General features: G+C 43.2%; 1 protein-coding gene across 3 annotated transcripts in view; it reads left to right on the plus strand.

Annotated features, from left to right (window-relative positions):
- Positions 1 to 15816, plus strand: part of myo18aa (myosin XVIIIAa) — a 57292-nt gene extending 41476 nt beyond the window's left edge. For 2 of the 3 annotated variants that reach the window (XM_079860792.1, XM_079860791.1), the window contains 7 exons: positions 579 to 662; positions 893 to 1030; positions 6617 to 6802; positions 7072 to 7211; positions 7440 to 7484; positions 8843 to 8965; positions 14668 to 15816. In XM_079860792.1, the coding sequence (XP_079716918.1) occupies positions 579 to 662; positions 893 to 1030; positions 6617 to 6802; positions 7072 to 7211; positions 7440 to 7484; positions 8843 to 8965; positions 14668 to 14803 (852 nt within the window). In that variant the 3' untranslated portion in view covers positions 14804 to 15816. Of the gene's footprint in view, positions 1 to 578; positions 663 to 892; positions 1031 to 6616; positions 6803 to 7071; positions 7212 to 7439; positions 7485 to 8842; positions 8966 to 11003; positions 12443 to 14667 lie in introns of all 3 variants that reach the window. The other variant, XM_079860790.1, reaches the window with a different exon arrangement.
- Positions 15817 to 21089: the final 5273 nt, after the last annotated feature.

Genomic DNA, 21089 nt, shown 5'->3' on the forward strand with positions numbered 1-21089 from the left:
TATATATATATATATACATATATATATATATATATATATACATATATATATATATATATATATATATATATATATACATATATATATATATATATATATATATATATATATAGTTAATACTTTTATTCAGCAAGGATGCATTAAATTGGTCAAACATGACAGTAAATCAATGCTGTTCTTTTGAACTTTCTATCATTAAAGAATACTGAAAAAATATAAATCATGGTTTCCACAAAAATCCACATCAAATCAGTATATAAGAATGATTTCTGAAGGATGTCTCATACTCTAATTTGATGCTCAAGAAACACTGAAGACTGAATGGAGTAATGATGCTGAAAATTCACAGGAATAAATTACGATATTCAAATATAGAAAACAGTTATTTTAAATTGTAGTCATATTTCAGAATATTACTGTTTTTACAGTATTTTTGATCAAATAAATGCAACATTGGAGAATGCGACAGACAGAGATATATATCGACATTATATCAGCCATTAAAAACATTTAAGATACTATAGCACAGATTAAGAATGAAAATGAACTCTTTGTGTTACATATGTGTGTGTGTTTAGTCTACAAGAGATCTGGCACAAATCAGTGACCTGCAAACCCAGGTGGAGGAGGCCATGAAGGAAAAACAAGAGATCCAGGATAAGGTACCAAAAAAACAAAAAATTCCTCAAATACACTAAAAAAGCAGACGCTCTCTTCCTTTTTTGGATGACACAGTTGACACAGCCCGAAATCGACCCCTATCCCCTCATTTACCATTTCCTTCACTATATAGTGGATATTGATTAGTGGCCAAAGCAGTGAGAGAGCTGCGGTGGGTCGGTCGCTTGTGGTCTTGAATGTGACCAGTGTGTGTTTTTATTCTTTTCGGCAGCTTCACTCCCTGCAGTCACAACTTGAATTTCAGGAACAGTCTATGGTGGAGAAATCTCTGGTCAGCCGTCAGGAAGCCAAAATCCGCGAACTGGAGACCAAACTAGAATATGAGAGGACCCAGACCAAACGTCTGGAGGTGAGTCATGTGTGCGACTCATTTTGTATGACAAATTCAATTAATTCATAGCAAGACAATGAACCAGGGCTATAGTTCTAGTTTTTTAAAAAAAATGTTTTTGTGTTGTAAATTTCCTTTAGTTTTAGTTCTCTTACGAGAGGTTCTCTCGTATTGCGTAGTTACTACGCTACGGGAAAGCCTTTCTTTCTCGAGATACTGAAGCCAAAAATTATCCTTAATTTTTATAATCTTGTCAACGCAGTGCGGCAGCCTGCAGACCTAGGGCAGGCTTACTAGCGTGCCCATTGGCTGCCCTGCGGCAACTGCAGCAGCCTACCGCTGAGCCCTTGGCGTGACGTCACGACCAATGAGCGCGCTTGGCGCGCTTAATGCGTCACAGCCCGCGAAAAGGGGTGTGGCTTAGCGTATAAAAGCGGGGCTCGGAGGCTGCTTCTCTGATTTCTGTCTTTTCAGCGAAGCTCTACGCATCGCTGCTCTCTGAGGAAGCCGCCGTCGAAACAAGCGACCAGCACGCCGAGGATCTCAGCCTGAGGACGCCGGCCGCCTTCGCCGCCTTCAGCTTTCCCTGCCTGCTTCGCTATCCGGCGAATATATCCTTTTACTGCTCTGTGTTGTATGTGTTTGTGTGTTCGCCCCGCGACACACTTTGCATCTAAAAGAGCGCGAGGCGTTGTTGCAAATGCCTCGCTCGTGCAGAGCCGCGCTCAGCGACGGAGACCGCCACGTGATCTGCGCTCTCTGCCTGGGTTTCGACCACGCAGCCCGCGCCCTTCACGGGCGGCTGCGAACAGTGTGAGGACTTGCCGATGTCGACCCTGCGGGCTCGACTCGCCATGTTTCACGATCCTCCACCTTCTCCGGCTGCCTCTTCCGGGCCGCGTAAGAAAAAACGCCGCTCTCAAAGGCCTTCCGAGCCGGTGGTTATAGCTGAGCGCTCGCCGGAGCCCCTCCCGCGAGCCTCGCTCTCTCCTTCTCCCCCGCCCTTCACCGACGCGCAGCGGCCGGCCTCTGCCCGCACTGCCGTCGCATCAGGGGGTGAAGCAGACCAGCTGGTTACTCCCCTCTGTCAAGCCGCGCAAACGGCGCCGCTCACAAGGGATGTCAGAACGGACGGTCACGGGCTATAGCTTCCTTTACGTTACAAGGAAGCTACCCCCCCCCCCCCCCCCGGATGACGCACGCCCTCTCCCCCTCTGTTCGAGCCGCGCAAGGCGCCGCTCACAAGGGATGTCAGAAGTAGACGGTCACGGGCTGGCTTCCTTTACGTTATAAGAAAGCTACCCCGCGTCTCGGTCGCGCGCGTCACTCTCCGGCCACCTCCGTTTCTCACACATTTCTCAGTCCCCTCCTAGCTCAGGCGACTAGAAATATCTATATTGCAGTAAACGAGCCTGTTGTTATACACGCACGCCTGCAAACAAACGATGTCACAGCACATAATGACATCTTCCCGCTCTCTCTCCCTTTGTTCGAGCCGCGCAACTGCGCCGTTCTCAAGGGATATCAGAGCGGACGTCACGAGCACCGGCGAAAGGAGGAAGAGAGAGTGATTTCGTCCCGCTTAGGCCGGACTTCCTCCAATCCTCGCATATTTCTCAGTCCCCTCTAAGTTCAGGCGGCTGGAAATACTAATACTGCAACATGGTCCCCATGGTAACGCGCATAGAGCGCTCTCTCATAAAGCGGACACAAGCCGCTCGAGTACTAAGTGTAGTAAATGTGCCCACAACTTTGTGCTCACACCTACCCGCTGCTCGCTCTGCCATTCAGTTACCTCGGGTCGCACACCCTCTAAGCTCCCAAACACTGGCCGTGTCATAAGTGTAAACTCTGCGCCCGCTCACGTGCACGCGCACTCACTTTTAGACATTACAATCCCCACGCCGCTTTCGCGCCAGGGGTGTTTGTCAGCAAATCGCACTCCATCCTCTGGGACCGAGCTACCGAACGCTGTACAGCCGGCCAATACTGTTTACCAGCCCCCGTGTTCGAGCACCAGCGGCGCGCACGCCGCTCCATCCTCTCTGATACAGGTTCCCCAATCCCGCGCAGCGCGGCGATCTGAACCCAGAGACCATTCGACCCCTAGCTATGCATGCGGAAGCATGGGAAGCTATTCAGGGCGCGTCAGAATGGGTGCTGAGTACTATAAAACACGGCTATTCGCTTCAATTCGCTCGTCGCCCTCCGCGCTTTCAAGCACAGACGGAGACGAAAGTGAGTTCAGAAGCTGCGCACCTGCTTCAAGCTGAAATAGCGAAGCTGCTGCGCAAAAGGGCTATAGAACAGGTTCATCCTTCTCTGAGCGAGTCGAGCTTTTACAGCCGCTACTTCCTCGTACCCAAGAAGGACGGAGCGTTAAGACCTATTTTAGATCTGAGACATCTGAACAAAGCCCTCATGAGACGGCCGTTCAAAATGATCACAACCAGAAAAATCCTCGCGCAGATTCGCCCAGGAGACTGGTTTATCTCTCTCGATCTAAAAGACGCATATTTTCAGATCCAGATAACTCCCCGTCACAGGCCATTCTTGAGATTCGCCTTCAACGGTCGAGTATATCAGTACACAATCCTGCCCTTCGGCCTGTCTTTGGCACCCCGTACATTACGAAATGCATGGACACGGCTCTCGCTCCCCTGAGAAAACAGGGAATGCGAATACTGAATTATCTGGATGATTGGCTTATTCTAGCGCTGTCAGAGACGGAACTTGTGTCTCACAGAACAGCGCTTCTCAGCCATCTGGAGGATCTGGGTCTCTCGGTCACTGGACCAAGAGCTCGCTATCGCCCCGTCAGTCAATTTCCTTCTTGGAATAGAACTGGACTCGGTGGCTATGACGGCCAGACTGTCGGAGCAGCGCGCGCGCCGCATCCGCCTCCTCGCCGCATCCCTCCAAATAGGCAGCCGGGTTCCGCTGAGGACATTCCAGCGTATCCTGGGGCATATTGCCTCAGCTGCAGCAGCGCTCCAGCTGGGCTTACTGCGCATGCGCCCGCTTCAACGCTGGCTGAAAGCGCGCGTGCCCCACCGAGCCTGGGCGGCCGGCGGCTTGCGAGTCAAAGTGAATCAGAGCTGCATTTCAGCCCTGCAGCCCTGGCTGGCAGCCGAATGGTATCACACAGGAGTGTCTATGGGAGTGATTTCACACCGGAAAGTTGTCTCGACAGACGCTTCCAACCTAGGTTGGGGAGCGCTCTTCGAAGGCAGACCGGTCTATGGCCGCTGGTCAGACCAGGAGAATCTCCTACACATAAACTGTCTAGAGATGCTCGCGGTCGAGAAAGCGCTCAAACACTTCCTCCCATTCCTCCACGGTCACCATGTTCTAGTCCGCACGGACAATACATCGGTAGTGGCCTATGTGAATCGCCAGGGCGGTGTCAGATCAAAGACGCTCTGCACCCTGGCGGAACGCCTCCTCGTGTGGGCTCAGCACTCTGCGCTCGCTGAGAGCCGCGCATGTGCCTGGCCACCTGAACGAGGGCCCCGACAGACTGTCCAGGGACAACGTTCCCCCTGGGGAGTGGTCTCTACACCCCCAAACAGTCCAGTCACTGTGGCACCGTTTCGGCAAAGCGAAAGTCGACCTTTTTGCGTCAAAAGACAACGCTCATTGCCCAGAGTTCTTCTCGAAGAACGAGGACGCGCTGGCCCAGACCTGGCCCAGCGGCCCGCTGTATGCTTTTCCCCCGGTCTCTCTGCTGCCTCAGGTCATCAAGAGAATCAGGGAAGCGCGCCACACAGTGCTCCTCTTAGCCCCATACTGGGAGAACCAAGCTTGGTTCCCGGATCTAATACAGCTGGCAGACTCAGCCCCCTGGCCGATACCGGTGAAGAGAGACCTTCTCTCTCAAGCCCGCGGCTCGATATGGCATCCCCATCCAGAGCGCTGTCTCTGCATGCGTGGAGCCTCAACGATTACACGCTGATCTGCCAGACGGGGTCATGAACACGATCATACAATCTAGAGCCCCCTCTACGAGGCGGCTCTACATGTCGAAATGGTCAGTGTTTAACAGATGGTGCACTGCTAAGGGGCTCGATCCACAGACATGTGGGGTATCGCGAGTACTGTGTTTCCTTCAAGAGTTACTGGACGCGGGCAGGTCCCCCTCCACGCTCAAAGTCTATGTCACGGCCATTTCAGCGCTCTCTGTTCAGAGCTGGGCCGCGCATTAGGAAGGAACGAGTTCGTCATCCGCTTCCTTAGAGGAGCCAGGAGGATGAACCCCCCGCGACCCCCCTCGGTTCCTATGTGGGATCTTTCACTGGTCTTGGAGGCCCTGAAAGCGCATCCCTTCGAACCCTTGGAAACTGTGGATATGAAATACCTCACGCTCAAAAACGTTTTTCTGATAGCACTGTCTTCAGTCAAACGAGTGGTGGAACAGCTCTTTGTTTCGTTTGGCGGGCGCACCAAGGGTCTCGCCGCCTCGAAACACAGCCTGTCCAGATGGATAGTGGACGCTATTGCTGCTGCTTATGCGTCTAAAGACCTGCAGTGCCCATTGGGCATTCAAGCTCACTCCACCAGAGGCATGGCCTCGTCGTGGGCGTGGTCCAGCGGGATTCCCATTCATGACATTTGTGCAGCGGCAGGCTGGGCCTCCCCCTCCACATTTGTTAGGTTTTACAACCTGGATGTTCCCGCCTTGCAGGCGAAAGTGTTATCAGTCTAAGTCTCGCGTATGCCAGCCCACTATCTGTGCGCGGGCTACGTTGTGTGATTTAGCTCTACTGGTTGAGCTGCACTATACAGGGAATTGTCAGTTCGGACCGGCCGTGCCGCTCCTAACCCCCTAGTGTGTGCTTATGTACGGCGCTAGCCCTCTGTGGGCCGCCCGGCTCTCTGCTATCACGTTCCCCGGGCTCTCCCTGGGACTCATTCAGTGGATGCTGGGCGCGCACGGCGTTGACAAGGGTGTTCCCGTAGCGTAGTAACTACGCAATACGAGAGAACCTCTCGTAAGAGAACGTTTCGGTTACTAACGTAACCTCTGTTCTCTCTAGAAGAGGGAACGAGTATTGCGTAGCCCGCCGTGCTCGCGCCACGAGCTCATTCGCTTCATGCGACAGAAACCAGAGAAGCAGCCTCCGAGCCCCGCTTTTATACGCTAAGCCACACCCCTTTTCGCGGGCTGTGACGCATTAAGCGCGCCAAGCGCGCTCATTGGTCGTGACGTCACGCCAAGGGCTCAGCGGTAGGCTGCTGCAGTTGCCGCAGGGCAGCCAATGGGCACGCTAGTAAGCCTGCCCTAGGTCTGCAGGCTGCCGCACTGCGTTGACAAGATTATAAAAATTAAGGATAATTTTTGGCTTCAGTATCTCGAGAAAGAAAGGCTTTCCCGTAGCGTAGTAACTACGCAATACTCGTTCCCTCTTCTAGAGAGAACAGAGGTTACGTTAGTAACCGAAACGTTTTCATTCAATGACCGAGCACAACAAATTATTCCATGCATAATTTTCTTAGTGGATTGGGAGCCAAAACAACGTCCACGGCATCAATGGCCACAATTCATTTACACTTTTAATGAGCTCTTATCTTTGGCTTCTCCATCTGTCCATGTTCGACCTCCAGTCTCTTGTAACTCGGCTGAAGGAGAATCTGGAGAAGATGACTGAGGAACGAGACCAGCGTGTTACCAGCGAAAACCGGGAGAAGGATCAGAACAAGCGCATGCAGCGGCAGATCCGGGACATAAAGGAGGAGATGACTGAACTGTCTAAGAAAGAAACCGAAGCCAGCCGCAAAAAACATGAGCTGGTGAGTTCCAGAGCAGGATGGAGATTGCCTTAGTATCACTATAGCAACTATAATGAAGAGAAGCTGCCACAATGCCACCTTTTATGAAAATTGACATAGTTATTGCATAGTAACCATATAGCTTAACTGTGGCATTTGTTGTAAGGACACAGGTAAAACCCATGGATGGCTCCTCGATACTATAAAATGGTTTCTATAAAACACACTATGGTTACAGTATGAAAACCGCAGTCATTTTTCATAACTTTGATTGGTTGGACCTTTAACAGGAAATGGATATTGAAAGTCTGGAAGCAGCCAATCAGAGCTTACAAGCAGATCTGAAGTTGGCCTTTAAGCGGATTGGGGACCTGCAGGCCGCTATGGAAGATGAAATGGAGACGGATGAAGATGACGACCTCATCAACAGGTATGAGGATTAGTCTCCTGTCATGTTCCCATGGCAACATTTCTCTGAAGTTGATCAGGATGACCACCACTGCATGTTACTTTCGTTGACATGCACTTTATTCAGTTCTTTTGCTTTTCTTTTTCTTCTTTTGTTTCCTGTCTCCAATTTTATTTTAATGGATCAACAATTTACTCATTTTCCATTTTCTCCTTTATTTTCCTCTTTTTCCCCCCTTTTTTTTGGAAGTTTACAAGACATGGTGACAAAGTATCAGAAAAGAAAGAACAAAACGTGAGGATACTAAATGGTCTTTGTTTCTCATCTGTTGTTGGTTTGAGTTTGTAATTATATTCATTGTAAAAGCATGTGTAAAATGTTGTTGTATTAATCTGCGGTACAACAAACCATATGAAGTCTTACATGGATTCATTAGTCCAATAAGTCATTTGAAAATACAGCAGCATTTTCCTGTCTTCATGAGCATGTGCTGTACATGTTTAACACTATCATTATTGCTCATCTGATTTTACTCATAACACCAGCCATCTTTTCATCAGAGCCCTCAGAGTCATGGAAAACCAATGGAAATATCAATTTATATTTAAAAATTGGTATTTCTGGACTTATTTAGAATTTCTACTTTTTATGAAAAAAATATAGATTTTTTATAGTGAATAGGATTTTTTTTTTTCAGCTCTGACATATTTAATCAGCTACAAATCGCTCTTTGTGAGTGCAATCTAAAATAAAAAAATAAAAAAATTATCCAATTGGGAAAGTCATGGAAATGCCATTAAAAAGTCAAGGAAATTGGTAATTTGTCAATAGATGTGGAAATCTATATATACTGAAAAACACAAAGAAACTAAATGAATACCAAATGAATGCATTTAGAAGTTTCCACTCCCTGAGCTAATTATGATTCAGCATAAAGTTTCCCAGGTGGTCTATGAATTCCTAGTGCATCTTGCTACTTAACTGTGTTTAGCACATTGTGACGTGTTTATGTGTGTTGGTGTGCAAGTGCAACTGCTTGGATTTGGGAAGGGGGGAATCCACAGCATTCGGTTGATTTGCTGTAATTGGGTGGAACTGCAATGTGCAACCAAAAAAAGCAGATTGTCACAGTCGATTAGCATCAGAATGTGAGCTGTGTGTGTGCTTAAGCTTTAAATTGTGCGTGACGGTAAGTTGAAATTCTCCACAAACAGCTGCAGCCTAAATCCAATGCACTCATGACGTCCCTGATTGTGCATTTGTGCAATTTTTAAACATTTATGCTTGAATAAGCTTTAGTGTATATTCTTAAAAGTAGAGTCTGGTATAAACAGTAATATTTACTGCAAAGGCTCATGGTAGTGATATGACATGTGCCACTGCATTCACAGATCTCCACAGAGAGAATGCAGTAAGAGATCTGACTTTGAAGTATGATGTGAATGGTTTCTCTTTCTCTCCCTATCTTCTAAAATAGAGGCAGTTATTGTGGGATGGATTGAAATCCTCTTCTCCCAGATTTTTTTTTATTTTTTTTATTGAATCCACTTGTTGTGGCACTAACAACTAACTGAAGTATCATAACCTTGTCTTGACCAGCCGAAATGACCTTTATGTCAGCTGCTATGTGATTGAGCTTCTCTTGTTATCAGTGGAGATGAATCAGATATGGACTCTGAGGTGGAGGACCGAGTGGATGGGGTGAAGTCATTGCTCTCCAAAAGCAAAGGATCCACTAAGACGCTCACGGATGAGGGCACCCAGAAAACCACCAGGTCAGTATGGAAACCCCTTTAGTTGCATATTAGAGTTTCATTTCAAGGCTTTAGATCATTTTACCAGGCCTCAAAGTTGGATAAATTAAACCACATTTAATGATGTTGGGGAACTAGTGACAAGTTTGTTAGCCTTCATTAAATGTAGTGTTCCTACTTTGGAAGTACAGGTGAATATTTAATTGATCATTTGAAAGCTTTAAACACTTAAGCCCCTTTCACACAGTGCGTTGATCCCGGGAAATTGCCGTAAAATTGAGTGCCTTCTATGTGAACGCAAACACATCCCGGGATTGATGCCGGGATGGGGACCTAGTAACATTGCCAGGATCAGTCTCGGAACGCGCCCTGTGTGAACAAAACCCAGGACCAATGCCATAAGGGGTGTGTCGTAGTGATGATGCACGTGCCATCGCAATGATGTAGTTATCGTGCGACTCTGTTGTTCTTAGAAGAAAGTTTGTGTTCGTCATCAACAACGAAAGAACGAAAAAATGTTTGAAAACTGGAATGAAGCAGAGACCAGGGAGCTCATTACTATCCGCACTGAAGCTGAGATGCAAACACTTCCGCTGTTGTACCACAACATGTTTTCGACGCGTACGTTACACGTCACATCCTGACGTCACGTGTCTTTACGGGATCTTTACGGGATGTGTGTGAACGTACTCACAGATTCCGGAAAAACACTGGCAGTGTGAATGAACCAAAATCAAACGATCCCGGGACAAATCCCGGGACACATTATCCGTGTATTTTCCGGAATCTCTGTGTGAAAGGGGCTTAAGTGACAAAAAAATGTGTTTAGTGAATTTTAGTGTGCTAAAGGTTATCTATATGCTAGTGAACCCCTGTCAAGTTATACAAAATATTTTTTTTAGCAGATATATGCATTTAATTTACAGACTACAGACGTGTAGTGAGAAATTCTCCATATGTGCATGTAAAGTGTCTTCATTGGTGTAAAAGTGTAAAAGCGGTCCGTTTTTGCTTGGCGCTAACTAATGTAAAAACTGGCTATATTAAGAACAAGCTTTTTAATACAGTATATCCCACAGTATATGGATATAATACAGTAAATAATACAGTATATGTTTCAAAAGGAACTGTCAACACAGAAAACCTTTTGTCAAACCATTCATGTGTTCTTTAAGACTTGTTTATGATATAAATATTATAACACATTTCCATAACTTCAGTCAGGAGTGAGCAATAATCATCTAAACTTTCATGCAGTTTTCACGTTCCTAGAGTATTTAGTCCAAAATGTGCAAACAGAGAATTATTGATGTGTTTTCATCACTTTTCTTGTCTATTCTTTAATGAACTCTAAATGAAAATATACTATATTATCATGGGTTACACTTTATTTTAAGGTGTCTTTTTTACAGTGTAATTATACAATTAAGTACTAAGTAATAGTAATTAACTATGTGTACTTACTATATAATTAGGGTTAGGGTTAAGGTTTGGTTTAGGGTTAGTTGCATGTAAGTATGCATAATTTACTGTTATTACTATAGTAAGTACAATGTGTAACAGGGACTGTGTAATAAAGTGTTACCTTATCATGTTTGTTAGTTTTATGACCAGAATAATCCCTGCCTCAAAGTTTTCTGTGCAGAGCTGATTGAACATTCGTTCAAAGAGAACAGGCGGCTGTTTTACAGGATAAGAACATTGGGGGGGCTACTGATGTGGTTTACCAAAGAACCAGCCAAGACTTGCATATGACCTCTCCATCTGTGAGAAGTGCTAATAAGTTCAAGACAGTCTTGGATTAATGACTGTCTCACCAGGAGCTGCTGTTACTGTTCTGTTCCTCAGTAGTATTAGTAGGGAACTGTTACGTAACTGCCATTAGGAGTTTAATCCTTTTAAGTTTTCCTTGGGTTAGTGTAAAATATGCTCCTAAATTACCTCTCAAATCTCTTTCATTCTTTGAATTCATGTTTATCTCTTTCACGGGTATCATCCTGTTTCATTCATTGATCATCTGCAATTCTACCGCTTTTAATGTGTTTTCTGTTCATCTCAGACACCCCAATGCCGCTAATGCTGATGTGAAAGATATAAAAGAAGTGAAAGAGGGAAAAGAGGGGAAGGAGGAAGTAAGAAAAGAGTCAGACGAGAGCCGTTCAGTGTCTGTGATGAGCTCGCTCAGCTACAGGAAACGCTCCCATCAGAAGGATGAGAGTTCCCTCTTCAGCGCCCTTCGGGAGCAACCGGACATGCCTGACCGATTGTCGTTACGCAAAGCTAAAAGCAAATCCGTCGACAGGCCTCAGACTGGTGATGACCTGGATGACCGGGGTTCAGTGATCTCCCAGGCTTACTCAGAGGCTACCAGCAGGGCCAGGAAAGGCCTAGACCGTCGATGGACCAAGAGCAGTCCAGAATTTGACAAGGAGTCCATGGTGTCCTCGGTGGCCCCCAGCCGAGCTTCCACCCGCCGCGGGGTGGACCAAGATGATGATGCTCGGTCTGGTGTGAGCAGCTTCAGTTTAAGACGTAGTACTTCTTGGGTGGATGACAGCCGCAGCGATTACGGGTCAACGAGTGCCAGTCTGAGGCAACGATCTAGAAGTCGTAGTCCTGGGAGCACTAGCGTCGGGTCTCGAATCTCCCTGGCTCACAGCACTCGACTTAGTGAGTTCGGAGTTCGTTTGAATAATGATGATGTTGATGAGGATGATGATATTGACTCTGTGAGTGTGGCCGCATACAGTCCACGCTCAGTGGGCCGTAGTCTGTCTACTCCTGCCCAACTACGCTCCTCTGAGAACCCACTGGACACCTCTGATGTTAAACCTGTGAGCCACCGCAACTACCTGGACCCCGAGCTAGAAAAAGCTATTAATGAAGTCCTGAGCTTCAAGCCAATCAAATTCAAACGTCGTAGCTTAGAAGACTCAGATGAAGATGAAGAGGAGAAAGGTGGTGGTGCTGGAGAGGAAGAAGAAAGGAAGAACATCAAGAGTTTGCTGCAAGACAAGGACGATGAAGGTCTGGGCCACAGCGGGTCGAGTTTGAGACGCTCCGCTTCAGGTTCTGCTGTAGATTCTGGACGTTCTGGAAGCTCGTTAAGTTCTTTTAGCTCCAAGAGCAGCAGGAAAAAGAACAAGAAGAAGAGCAGGCGTTCTGAGTCCGACAGCTCCTCCAATGAGGGTCACACTCGGCGGCGTTCCAGAAAGAAAGAAAAGAGAGGTTCCAGAAGCTCCAGGAAGAAAGAATCTGGATCTTCCAAATCAGAATCGGAGTCTGAATCATCATCTTCAGGCTCTGCATCAACCGTTTCATATCGCAGCTCGAACAGCGTTAAAAGAACCCCGGGTAAGAAAACTTCTGATGGGGGTCCGGAAAGTGATGATGAACGACCCTCCAGCAAAAAAGAAGTGAAGAAACAGAAGAAGAAGATGGACAGCCTGGTTATGAAGTATCTCTACAAGCCTGACAGTGAATAAGGATCATTATTAGGTGACTCTGGATGGGCCAGTCAAAGAGTTGATGTTCTCAAGAAGCTCCAAACGCATGATGTGTTCTGCAGTGTGTTAAACTCTAAACTAGAGCCCGACCGATTATCAGTCTGCCGACATTAACGACAAAGTCATTAGTGAAGATTATGCAAAAGTATTTAGAATATAATATAGAATAGAACATGCAATGCAAACTAGTTTGGTTACAGCTCAAATGTATCATTCTCATTCTATCATTCACCCTGCCTCCATTACATATTTTTGTCACACAAGTGTTTGATCACTACATTTGAGTGATCATTGCAAAAAATGTGTGTTTATGTATACTGTATTCTATATACAGTACCAGTCAAAAGTTTGAACACACGAATGGGAAAGTGTGTCCAAACTTTTGACTGGTTCTGTACTATAATATACACATACATACTATTGCTCCTGTATTATAATATACAGGTGCTGGTCATAAAATTAGAATATCATCAAAAAGTTGATTTATTTCAAGAATTCAACTTAACAGGTGAAGCTAATATATTATATAGACTCATTACATGCAAAGTGAGATATTTCAAGCCTTTATTTGTTATAATTTTGATGATTATGGCTTACAGCTTATGAAACCCACAAAATCAAAATCCCAGAAAATTAGAATATTACATGAAATCACACAGTAATTACATAGTGATACCATGGTCATTGAACCAGGTTTTGGTTCTTTTGGCAGTGTGGGCAGGTGCAAATCCTGCTGGAGAATGAAGGAAGCATGAAGTGCTCTGGAAATGTCCTGGTAGACGGCTGCGTTGACTCTGCATTTAATAAAGCACAGTGGACCAAAGTCCTCTTTTCTGATGAGAGCAAATTTTGCATCTCATTTGGAAACCAAGGTCCCAGAGTCTGGAGGAATAATGGAGAGGCACACAATCCAAGATGCTTGAAGTCCAGTGTGAAGTTTCCACAGTCTGTGTTGGTTTGGGGAGCCATGTCATCGGCTGGTGTTGGTCCACTGTGCTGTCCACTCAACGCAGTCGTCTACCAGGACATTTCCAGAGCACGTCATGCTTCCTTCAGCAGACAAGCTTTATGGAGATGCTGACTTCATTTTCCAGCAGGATTTGCACCGGCCCACACTGCCAAAATAACCAAAACCTGGTTCAATGACCATGGTATCACTGTGTAATTACTGTGTGATTTCATGTAATATTCTAATTTTCTGAGATTTTGATTTTGTGGTTTTCACAAGCTGTAAGCCATAATCATCAAAATTATAACAAATAAAGGCTTGAAATATCTCACTTTGCATGCAATGAGTCTATATAATATATTAGTTTCACCTGTTAAGTTGAATTCTGGAAATAAATCAACTTTTTGATGATATTCTAATTTTATGACCAGCACCTGCACACATAAATAATATCGGCCGATATATCGATATCAGGCTTTTTTTACTCCCTAATATCAGCATCGGCCCCAAAAAAATCCATATCGGTCGGGCTCTACTCTAAACAGTGTTACAGTTTTAATAAGCTCTGTCAATAAATGAAATCTAATGATCTCGTTTGTGCCGCTGGATGGAGAAGCATGCCCTGTCATTGAAGCTTAAGCATGGTTTGGGATTAGAACAATGTCACAGCCAGATTCAAATTGTGCCCACATACAGTAGAGTACTACTAACACAAGAATGCTTGTCTTGAATTCACCAAGTAGGACACGTTCCTTGTTGGTTATGGAACAACATGCTATCAATCAGATCTTTGCGGTAAGTTAGACTTAGAAATTGATTTTGGAGCTTGCAGAACCTTATGAACCTTATCATTATCAACCATTTCATTTCAGGGGTAACAGTTAGGAATATGTTGGGTACTTAGGAAAGGATAAGTAAAGGGATAGGGTTAGGACTTTTTGTTCCAGAACCAACAAAAGATGTTCCAGGAAAACGTAGCAAGCCACAATTAAAGTACACAAAGTTTTAGAGATATTGCAAGAGTTTAAACTGATAATTCAGCAGGACCTTATTAAAAACAGAGTGATATTTTGGGCACTAATGTGCAATTGTGAGCAGTCTGGGACATTCACTCATGACCTTTGTCCTGCTATCGATCTGTGCATGGCATTGAGCACATTTGACCTCTCGCAAGGAACAGGTCTGCACTGAGTGTGTGGCTGTAACCTTCTCTTTATCTTCTGCTAATTTCCAGTTTCTAAAAAATCCTTTGTCTTTTTTTCCTCCAGCCCCCCTCTCTACAGACTGCACTCAGTGCAACATGATGAAGACAACACTGGACCAGAGAAAGACACTACACAAACTGGAAGAACTAACCTTAAAGACAGCAATGGTGACAGCCAACCTTCAGAAAGCGCTGCGTAGATCTGATCTGCTCCTCACATGCACTGAAAAATGCCTCTGTTTACCTCTCATCTACCCTAGTACGAACTCACTTCGGACAGTTCATCACCGCTGGTCTCCATATACCATGTGTTTTACAGTATTTTCTCTGCAGCTGTGTGGCACATGTATTTATTTAGATCTCACAACTCTGTCAACAACCACTCAAAGAAAATGAAGTAATATATTGTGAAAAGGAATGAGAATCTTTATCCAATGTGTAATGTTATTTTGAATGGTTAGAGCAGTGGTTCTCCACCCTGGTTCTGGCACCCCCCAACACTGCACATTTTGTATGTCTCCCTTATCAAATATACCTGATTCAGGTCATCAGCTCATTAGTAGAGACTTCAAGACCTGAAATGAGTGTCTCAGACAAAGGAGATCCTCAAAATGTGCAGTGTTGGGGGCCGGGGTTGAGAACCACTGGGTTAAGAGTGACTGCTTCATGACATATTTTGCCTTGAGTTTGCTTGAGTGAACTGTATAGCAGAGCTTTACTGTAGTTTGCAGTTAATGAAATAGGGTGTTTATCTTTCTCTCCTTTGTTTCTTTATGAGCTGATGAGCTTCTGTTAACCAGAGTAAGTTAAGTTAGCACTGGTTTTCTTAATGGCAGCGTTTGAGTTTATTTTCATATGGGGGTGCATCATGTTTGGGCCTTAAATGATATTTATACCCCTTAAGTTAATATAATAATTTAGTACTATATAATTTAATTCAGCCAAAATGTATTATTAATGGGAGTTTAATAATTTCTGATGTTTTGTCTGTGGGTATGTGTGGTGTGTGCATGTGTAGTGTGTGTGTGTTTGTGTCCTCTTGTTTTTCTATGCATTAAATAAGACTTTTATTATGAAAATTCACACAAACAAGAGACTTTTTGTCTATGCAGTGGCTTATGCAGTAAAATAAAAATGATATATAAGAGCAATATATATGCAAGAAAGAGTTTTGCATTCATTTTATTGTAAATAAAAGATGTTGATCCATTTTCATGGCTGTGAACTTGATTTCTGACAGATAAGGCTAAAGAGTGTCAGTAGGGTACAGATTCAGCCGTATACCTGGAAGTACAATAGAGATGGATGATTCAGCCAGTTTTCACCCAAAATTCTTATGCAAGCTAATAAAATAGCATAGGGCATCATAACTCTCCTTTTATCACAAACTGCCTGAAACATTTACGTCTTTTAAACATTTAGAATCCTGGCATATACAGAAAGTATAATGGGTCTTATTGACTAATAATTGTGTGAACGTGTTGTTTTCATTATATATGTGTGTGTGGCCTAATGTCCTCATTTTTATAGTGAAATACTATAACAACCGACTATTGAGGACAATTCACTGGTCCTCACTAATTAAAAAGGCTTGTAAATCAGCCAAAACATGTTTTTATTTAAATCTAGTGTTTTGCACATGTTATCTCTGAGGGTTGTGTTTAGGGATAGGGGTAAGGGTTGGGTTAGGTGATATAAAATATCATTAACCTGGTATAAAATTAGTGGAAGTTTATTTTAATTCATATAAAGTTATCCTCAATCACCATTATGATAACAGAAGGGTTACTATTTTGTATTAAGAAAATGTAGCTTATTTTCCAAGGTTTAAAAGAACATCTGTCTAGCAGAGTAGAATGAACACAGTGTGCAAACACAAGAATAGTATTTAATCCCTGGAGTCTCCAGGGGGCCCTTAGATAAACGGCGCTGTGGGAACGCACAGCAGAGGCATGCAGGGATTTCCCACTGCTTTGTGTTTGGGCTCATTCACAGTATATGTCTTCTCTGTTCTGATCCCTGTTCACTGATATGATACTCTTCAGTGGAAAAGTTAAACCTGCAGGACACTACGTTTTAAAGCCTCCCCTGCTTTGTCTCTTGATGAGTATTAAAGAAATTGTATAGCTGGAAGAAGCTTATGGAGCATTGATTTCATCTGTCAGAGGAAGTTCTAGATGTATACTGCTCTAGAAGAGTGCTGTTGTCACTCTGTGTAGGCCTACTGATGTGTGATGCATGATTTGTTTTGCATGCTTTATTCTGGTGAAATGTTGGCCAACGGGTTGGTTTGATTTTGCTAGGTTTTTAAATTCTTCCTATACTTTTTTTTTAGTAATTGTAAAATAATGCATATTTCAAATTCCAATTTAACGAATAATAGTCAGACATTCGTTTCTTAATTTGACAAGTGAATCGCATCAGAGATGCCATTCTACAAAGGCCAATCTGTGATGATTTTATTGATTTCTTTTACAGGTGATGAACGCTAAAAACAGCCAATCATAATCCACCTGATTTAAAGCGTGCTGCTGTTATCTTAAAGTCTGCATGAAACGGAAGTTACGAATTCTTCCCGTATTGTGACTTATCGGAGTGAAACTGCTCCTGCTGCTGCCTGCGTTTTTCGCTTGATATTTGCTTGAAGTTTAGAACTGCCCAAACTTTTGATGCTCTCGACCGCTTTCAGTTTCTTTCTTCTGCTGAACAAAAAAAATATATTTTGATGAATTGTCCATACTATGGAAGTCAAAGGGGCCCATCAACTGTTTGGTTACGACATTCTTCAAAATATCTTCTTTTGTGTTGAGCAGAAGAAAGAAATTCATACAGGTTTGGAACAACATCAGGGTGAGTAAATTATGACAGAATTTTAATTTTTGGGTGAACTATCCCTTTAACTGTTATATAATATTATGTTATTATTCTGGCAGATGTTGGATTGTTTCATCTTTTAATATCACATATAAAATCCCCAAGTCTCAGCGAGTTTAAACTTCTACTAGAATCCCGTGATTTAACACCTCTCTGTTGCTCTGCTGATCACTGCAATCCCGAAGCTAATTAACATAGCCCTCTCTGGGTTGAGGATGGATTTCTTCCACTTTAGATAATGGTCTTTTAATGTGTCCATTGTCAGACAAAGTCAATATAAATTTACTTTATTATTCCCCCAATAAATACGCGCTTATCTTCTTGCTGTGTAGTTCCCGTTTGGATCCCCATTTGAAGTGCAGGGAATGTGTGTCGTCTGTTGACTGATGTTACCGTTGAGAGGAACGTGGGAACATCAGGAATCATGATAAAAAGAGGCTAATCGTTTTTTAACAGCTTTCTTTGTTTACAACCGAAGGGATGGGAGACAAACTATTTGCAATATGTGAAAGAATTATTCTTAACTAAAAATACTCCATTTGTATTATTCATGTATTAATGGTCTCTACAGTGTTGAGATCATAGATTCCCCCAAAGACATATGTTTCAGAACTTGAAACTGCTTAAAAGCACAAATTAATTAGCCATTTAATTCCAGAGTTCATTAGCAGAGCAGATGGAATGAATACTGCAGGGTATATAGACAAATGATCCTTCCATAGATTACCAGACTATTTCAGCACCAGTCTTCAGAAATTCTCCACTAAATTCAAACACTGTATCCACAGGAAGATTTAAGTGAGTCAGTGAGAATTTTGTTAGTCGCCCTTGGCAATGCTATATATCAGTGTGCTCACCTGGTATGACGCTTCTTTCATATTTCATGTTCAGATTGAAAAACAAGATTTAATGTGTATATTTATTATTTATTTACAAATGTCCATGAACCCAATAGCACTATATACTTAGTGTTATATCACACTGGCATTGACAGGAACACAGAAACATTGATGTGATCTTTGCGTCTGTCTCAGTGTTATTGTAGATCTACCGTGTAGAACGCAGAGACAATAAACCTTGACTCTCTGAAACCTGTTCAAACTGCTGACAAAATGCATCAGCCAGGTCCAGTCCAACCCTGCAGGCCAGCTGCCAACCCTTTCCCATAAAGATCAGCTAATGAAAAAGCTGCTAAGATGGTTCCTATAGACATATTCTTAAATAATAAAACCTGAGGCTTAAGTGAAACATTTATAGCCCTTTTCAACAGAATTTCCTCCAGTCCAGCGATCCTGCAGTGTAATACTGTGGGTGTGAGATTTCTGAAGGTGTGAAGGTCAGTGATGGTTTAATAGAGCATGATTCTCTTGGTAAGTGAATTATCAGTGCTGTGCCATAAATCACTGGAATAAATCAGTCAGGGACCCCACAGAGACTCATTTCACTAATGCACGTCTACACAGTCAGAATGACCTCTAACCTTTATAAGGCCTGGTACTTGTTTGAGGGAAGGTCATATATTCTACTTCCAGGTGGTCATTTGGCAGCCGAGCGACTGCCATTAGCTTTCTAGCTTCAGGTTTTATAGACCTCCAAGGTTTTAGGCAATATGGGGTGCAACAATAACCAACCACTTTTTTCTAGTGGTCTTCTTGATTCAAATGTTCCACAGTCATTTGTCTACATAAACATTTATAAATGATGCCATTGAATCAGTATTATGAAACTATTGACTATTAATCATGATATAAAATACCATTTTATCTGAGGTTTATTGCAAAATATTCAAGTATCTTAAGTTGACTGAATGGGAGTTTGAATCAATTACATAATTCGCAATGCTTTATAGAGTAGGCACTAACTACTAAGCTCTTGTACCACAATGCAGAATTAGAATCAAAGAACATTGTGTAACAACCTTGGAAATCTGTCATTTTCTATGTTATCTCTAACAGTCAATGAGAAAATGAATGTGATTTTATTTTCCCAACTTTATTGTTGCACTAGCTTCTTAAAGTTTGAGTTCAGTGTAGGGACTGATTAAAAAAAGGTTTGTTGTGTTTGATCAGATATCTGAGCGCTCTACATGTTTGTGTGTCAGTCTCTGTACAACCAGGATGAAAACAGAAAATGAGTAATGCTGGATCAAACAGCAGACAGCAATATAATCAGTGAGCCCGGGGACTCTGTTACCGCTGTGATATTTGCTTGTTTGGCTGTGCCTTGTGCAACATTTCAACCTTCCACACTGTCACAGAAGATCTTGAGAAACTCATTTTCATGCACTTGAGAGTTGTGATGTGAGCCGATGTTTATGTAGTCTTAGCCCCGGTTTCACAGACAAGGCGTAAGCCTAGCCCCAGGCTAAAATGCATGTTTGAGCTGTTTTAATTGAAAGCAACTTGCTCTGGAATATCTTAAAATATGTCAGTGCTATTGTTTTGTCTCAAGATGCACATCAGTAATGTTTTTTCTGACTAAGCCAATTCTATAAAAGCTACTTGTATGTCTGAATTGAATTAAGGCCTAATCCTGGCTTAATCTAAACCCTGTGTTTGGAGAAGTTATGTGAACTTTTGTTTGGTAATCTATTACCTGCTCCCTGCATTAATGAATGTCAAGTCACCTTTATTTATATAGCGCTTTATACAATACAGATTGTTTCAAAACAGCTTTACAGTGATAACAGGAAAATGATGGATTTCAGCTGTTGTTCATCTGAAGTCATTGCAGTGTTGATTCAGTTCCGTAGTAAAGATAATCAATTATTAAATTTGTTCATTTCATCTACAGTGAGGAAAATAAGTATTTGAACACCCTGCTATTTTGCAAGTTCTCCCACTTAGAAATCATGGAGGGGTCTGAAATTGTCATCGTAGGTGCATGTCCACTGTGAGAGACATAATCTAAAAAAAAAAAAAAAACAGAAATCACAATGTATGATTTTTTAACTATTTATTTGTATGATACAGCTGCAAATAAGTATTTGAACACCTGAGAAAATCAAAGTTAATATTTGGTACAGTAGCCTTTGTTTGCAATTACAGAGGTCAAACGTTTCCTGTAGTTTTTCACCAGGTTTGCACACACTGCAGGAGGGATTTTGGCCCACTCCTCCACACAGATCTTCTCTAGATCAGTCAGGTTTTTGGGCTGTCGCTGAGAAACACGGAGTTTGAGCTCCCTCCAAAGATTCTCTATTGGGTTTAGGTCTGGAGACTGGCTAGGCCACGCCAGAACCTTGATATGCTTCTTACAGAGCCACTCCTTGGTTATCCTGGCTGTGTGCTTCGGGTCATTGTCATGTTGGAAGACTCAGCCTCGACCCATCTTCAATGCTCTAACTGAGGGAAGGAGGTTGTTCCCCAAAATCTCGCAATACATGGCCCCGGTCATCCTCTCCTTAATATGTCCCATGTGCAGAAAAACACCCCCAAAGCATGATGCTACCACCCCCATGCTTCACAGTAGGGATGGTGTTCTTGGGATGGTACTCATCATTCTTCTTCCTCCAAACACGTTTAGTGGAATTATGACCAAAAAGTTCTATTTTGGTCTCATCTGACCACATGACTTTCTCCCATGACTCCTCTGGATCATCCAAATGGTCAT

Source organism: Squalius cephalus, assembly GCF_949319135.1.
Source record: "Squalius cephalus genome assembly, chromosome: 24".
In the NCBI taxonomy this organism is placed as follows: domain Eukaryota; kingdom Metazoa; phylum Chordata; class Actinopteri; order Cypriniformes; family Leuciscidae; genus Squalius; species Squalius cephalus.